The sequence below is a fragment of the Egretta garzetta genome, unplaced genomic scaffold, assembly GCF_000687185.1.
Source record: "Egretta garzetta isolate BGI_Z169 unplaced genomic scaffold, ASM68718v1 scaffold86, whole genome shotgun sequence".
NCBI lineage: Eukaryota > Metazoa > Chordata > Aves > Pelecaniformes > Ardeidae > Egretta > Egretta garzetta.
The window spans coordinates 8,030-12,835 of record NW_009259970.1 but is presented as its reverse complement, the minus strand read 5'-3'; the positions used below and the strand labels follow the sequence as shown (position 1 = coordinate 12,835).

Below are 4,806 nucleotides of genomic sequence, written 5' to 3'. Positions count from 1 at the left end.
GGAAAAATAAGATTTGGATAAAGAGTTGGGAAGTAGTGGCATAGGGGGACAGAAGGAAACCATGTGTTTCGATACTTCAGTAATTACAATGGAAAGATCACTTAAGATGTAAAATGACCATAAAACTTTATTTTTAAGTAGATTTGATTGAAGAGTTGCTTATTATTTTGCAATAAATTAAACAGAAAAGATGCTACATACCTGCCTGTTGAATACAAACTTAGTAAAAGTACAGCTTATGTAATTCTTATATAATTTAAAATATATCAATTTTAAGACATCTATTTATAATATATTTACATAGCACAATAGTATCATGGAGCTGCACTCACACATATTAACACTTCACAGATTAAAAAAAGCCATTAATCAGTCTTATCTGGGCGTTTTCTTGTTATGAACAAAATTGTCAGTCATCCTTATTTTTCTTCTGAACTTGATAATCTTTTCCCAACACTCAGCTTGCTGATAATCAGCAGTTCTTTGGGATCTAAGACTTGGTTCAATGTTCACAGTGTAGTTCAAACAATAAATAGTATCCATATCCTGTCTTGACTCCATGGCGTATGGGAGAAGAGGATTTTCTCCCTGTTTGGCTTTCACCCTTGTGGCAGTCTTGCCATCTGGTGTTCTCTTGGCTGCGGAGCTCTTTCCATCTCCCTTGTACCCCTCCTTCCAAGGTGGGGGTTCTCCTTGCCGACATCCAACCACCCTGAAGTACCTCTCCACAGGATATTTGACACAGAGTCTACTTGGCTCTTCACTGCCTCAAACGCTTCATTTTGAAGTGTTGGTTTGCAGCTGGTTCAAAAGGTTCAAGTAGGCTTTGGATTTCAAAAACCTGGGATATGAATCCCTTTCCATGAGGATGTACACTGTTTTCTGGGCTTCATCAAAACTTGTGTAAGTTGGGTCTTGAGCCCTTTTGGCTGTTGCTTCCCTCATCTGATAGTCAATATTAATCTGGAAAGTGAAAAACAAATGCCATTGACATCTTAAAAATGCACTCTCTTTCTGTATCTATCCCTTTGTTTTCTCAATAAACAAATCTGCAGCCTTAAAACTCGGTGTGATAGTTCAATATCAGAACTGCAAAATAAGGGAATTTTAATGCTTATATCCTAGTCATGCACAAAAATTGCTACTCGCTATAGAAATACAGTTTCTTATGGAGTCAGAAGTAAACTTAACAATGGAGTACGTAGAGGAACGATCTCCAGTTAAAACAATAGGAGAAATCTTGTGTCCAATGAGAGCCTCCAGTTTGAAATATGATCAACATACACAACTTTAATTATCCAGAATGTCCACATATTTTAAAAGACAAGAAGTAATCCATGGCTCTCCTGCTTGCAGGGTGCCCTCTAAGTATCTGACTCCAAACACCAGCAGTAATTCAAACTGGGCTGACTCAGAGAACAGCATCATGTGCTGAGCCCCTGGTGCCTCTGCTGAACTTGTGCTAGGGGTGCTCCCAAGTACTGGTCTGTATTGTGTGACTCTTGTGAGATCTGATAATCTCACGGCAGAAGACAATAATGATGCAAGTACGCTCATAAAAACATGTGTCTGTTTTCTTCTTCCTGTACAACTGAATGAATGTATGAGCATCTCAGTGAAGCTACGCTTCTATCTTTTGATTTTCCAGAATCCTTGTATGGTCACACTTGACAGATTAACTTTGTACATACCTGCTTACTAGCATCTGACTGAACAAACTCCTCATAAATCCTCTCCGCTTTGCCATGTAAGTGATCAGACTTGGTTTTCTTGTAATCCTCACAAGCCAGCCAGAACTCGATGTTTTCCTCGCTGAACTCTGACTTCAGAAACTCCCGAAAGACACCTTGACCACCTAAAGCCAACACAAATACGTCATCCTTTATAGCATGATATTTGTGACCAGGGAGGATAAAATCAATAGCAGGAGTTGTATTGAAATCTCCTTTTATAAAATCTTGCCAAAATACACTGTTCATCATACTGTAGATACTCTAATATTAAAGGGTGAGGGGAGTCCTTCTAATTATGTTCAGTGGTTTTTAGACTCTGGGTACCAAAGTACACCAATAGATTCTAGTCCTCTCTAAATGGATTGTCTTGGGGTACAAGTGGAGCAAAAATTCCAAATTAAACTGATGAGTTATGCAAGGAGAGAAGTCTGATCAAAGAGCACTGAACTTTGCTGTTCGGGGGTTATTTGCTATGCTGGGAGTACAAAATGGAAGGGGAAAAAAACAAACTTGGATGCAAAGCTATATACAGTAGTCATGTTACACTGAAGCTGTAAATAACTAAAATGCAACTGGCTGTTCTCTGGCAGTGTTTGTAGAATGCCACAGCTTTGCCTGTGTGGCACGATTAGATAAAATTTTGTCCTTGGAATAAGAACAAAGTCATACTGAAGAAAGAGACTTACTCTGACTGGCCAAGAGCTTTTCCAAAGACTGGGACCACTGTATTACTTCCTCTGCAGAAAGCCTAAGATTACAAGAAGAAGAAAATACTTTAGGCAAGAAAACATGTGGTTTAATTTGCACATTTAAAGGCAACACATTTTATAATTTATTATTCTATTCTAGGCATATGTACCAGGTATTTATTAAACTTAGGACTTTCTCATCATCTGAGATGCTGAAAGCAAGTCCATGTTGAGAACAGTAATCAGAGAGATGGAAAAACAAGGAACTATATTGTTATCCTGGATTCTGTTCCCAGACAGATGAGCTTTTACTGTAACTCTGACCAAATACTTTTGTACTACTTTTGTTTCTATATTCCTAAAATAAGAATGGTAATACCCCTACTCTTCACTTAAGTGAGAAGCATAATTTCTTGTAAATCTTTAGAGAACAGATACAATGTCCCTTTGAAGAAAATGGATTTAACGAAAGTGTCTTCTCCCTCACTGTTTGATGCAAGCATACAGGCATCACTAAGAAAAAACTCTTGACTCCATGAATAGCTTCTACTTCCTAATGTTCACCTCTTTTGTATTTTGGAAATTCTAGGCATTATTATAATATTTGTTGTTCCAGAAGTGGTTTAGAAATTAATAAAATAGTTTACTAGATAAGTAATCTAGCTGCACTTATATTTTGTTATAACTTTGTGTATCTATCTCAGTACTTACATGGCATTTCTGGAGTTAGAAGTCTTGATCCCTGATTCAATATGCGGTACCATGCACTTCAAATAATTTTTGAGATCTGCACCACTGCAACCAAATGAACAGACATTTTTGTAATGCATTAAAACTGCAGATGCATTCCAATTCTACTTAAACCTCTTAAAACTTTCAAACAGAGGCTGACAGCTCCATCCTATGACTGAAGTCTGAGAAGTTACATATCCAAGTAACTTTTTTCAAAAAAAACTAAGAGGCTCCCAGTGTATCCAAAATCTATTCCTGATTACTTAAGGGAATGAATTCACTGGTATGCCTCAGCTCAAGTAGTTTTTAATGATGCTATACTCCCAGGCTTTGAGCAGGTTCTGCAGTAATTTAGCCTGAAACATGGTGCTAATTCTTAATCGTCAAGATACTAGTGTTATTTTTACTTCTAATACATTAGAGTTTATACTAAGTTGCATATACTTACAAAGGCTTTTGCTTCTTTTTACGGTTTTTGCCTTCTGAATGCTTGCAGTCTTCTTTTCCATTTAATTCACTCATGTTGTTATGGTGGAAGAAAAATCCTGGCATTTTACTTAATGCGAAGCAACATGCAACAATAATCCTCCAAGGACCGAATGTCAGCTCACTGACTCTGATACCGCCTTTTATTGACGCAGGCAGCCCTTCTAGTTGGTGTGAACGGATCTGTTTATCATGTATCCTCACCACAAACTGTGGAAGTTCCCTTTTTTCAGTGCACGGTGACGTGAGTCTTTTGAGAAAGAAAACAGACAGCGGTGTCTCGTGGTTGAGGTTAAACCGGATGAGACTGAATTACTTTGGGTTGATTTTGTGTGTCTGTGTATGTCTGTGTTACCCAAAAAAAAAAAATCCCCTCTAGGACTTTGAATTCTTGTCCCTTTCTGATTGGTACTTTCAAATCAGAAGTACTTCTTGGCTTTATCAAATGGGCTGCAAATACTGCAGTTTTATCTTGACAAAATTCACCTGCTACATGCTTGTGTTCTGAAATGTCATACTTTACAATTGATTTGATGGGCTCAGTGGAATATTAGAAGAAAGTACTTTAAGATATGCCAAGTACTAAGGTTCCATATTCAACAAGCTATTTGCAAGTCACCAGTTGCTCTCCAAACTGTAATACTATGTTAGAGGAATCTGATTTGTTTAGACACATGTGTTGTGGAAGTGTTCAAAAGTGATTTTCATGGGAAAAAGTGTGAAGCTTATTTAATTTGATTTAATTTTTCCAAGTCAGATTATTTGGAAGCACATGGCCATATTTTGGGAATGCCTCCATAATTTTAAGTGATTCAGCATGTATAAAGATTGATTTAAGTTAGAGCTGTTGTTTGTAAAGACAATGTGAATGTTACAACGTGTTTGAGGGAGGTTTGCATTCTTTGTATATGCTTGAGTTCTACTGCAAGAGGAAACCATGGATACAAAGCAAGATGAAGAATTAATTGTTACCTTCTATTTGTCTGTCTGGATTGATGATTTGGAGGTTTAAGTACTTAATTTTGTCCCCGGGCATCCCAATTTCTGCATGTTTGTTAGGTTCTCTTTCTGGGAACTTTCAAAGATTTTTGTTTATAACACACACAACTTTGATTACTTATAAGTAGCTCATGAATTACTTGTACAGGGCTGCATATGGTTATGGT

General features: G+C 37.2%; 1 protein-coding gene across 1 annotated transcript; it reads right to left on the bottom strand.

Moving 5' to 3' along the window:
• Positions 1 to 391: 391 nt before the first annotated feature.
• Positions 392 to 3,741, bottom strand: LOC104127608 (regulator of G protein signaling 1). Its single transcript, XM_009640296.2, has 5 exons — positions 3,603 to 3,741; positions 3,134 to 3,217; positions 2,420 to 2,481; positions 1,692 to 1,855; positions 392 to 963 (listed from the first exon to the last, which is right to left on the bottom strand). The coding sequence occupies exons 1-5, from the start codon at positions 3,704 to 3,706 to the stop codon at positions 778 to 780; spliced, it is 600 nt and encodes a 199-aa protein (XP_009638591.1). The 5' UTR covers positions 3,707 to 3,741; the 3' UTR covers positions 392 to 777.
• Positions 3,742 to 4,806: the final 1,065 nt, after the last annotated feature.

Coding starts and splice junctions, on each gene's coding strand:
- LOC104127608 (XM_009640296.2), bottom strand. CDS start 3,706: ATGCCAGGATTTTTCTTCCACCATAACAACATGAGTGAATTAAATGGA. Junction 3,218..3,602: donor AAAAAGAAGCAAAAGCCTTT/GTAAGTATATGC, acceptor ATTTGGTTGCAG/TGGTGCAGATCTCAAAAATT. Junction 964..1,691: donor AGTCAGATGCTAGTAAGCAG/GTATGTACAAAG, acceptor TTCACTTTCCAG/ATTAATATTGACTATCAGAT.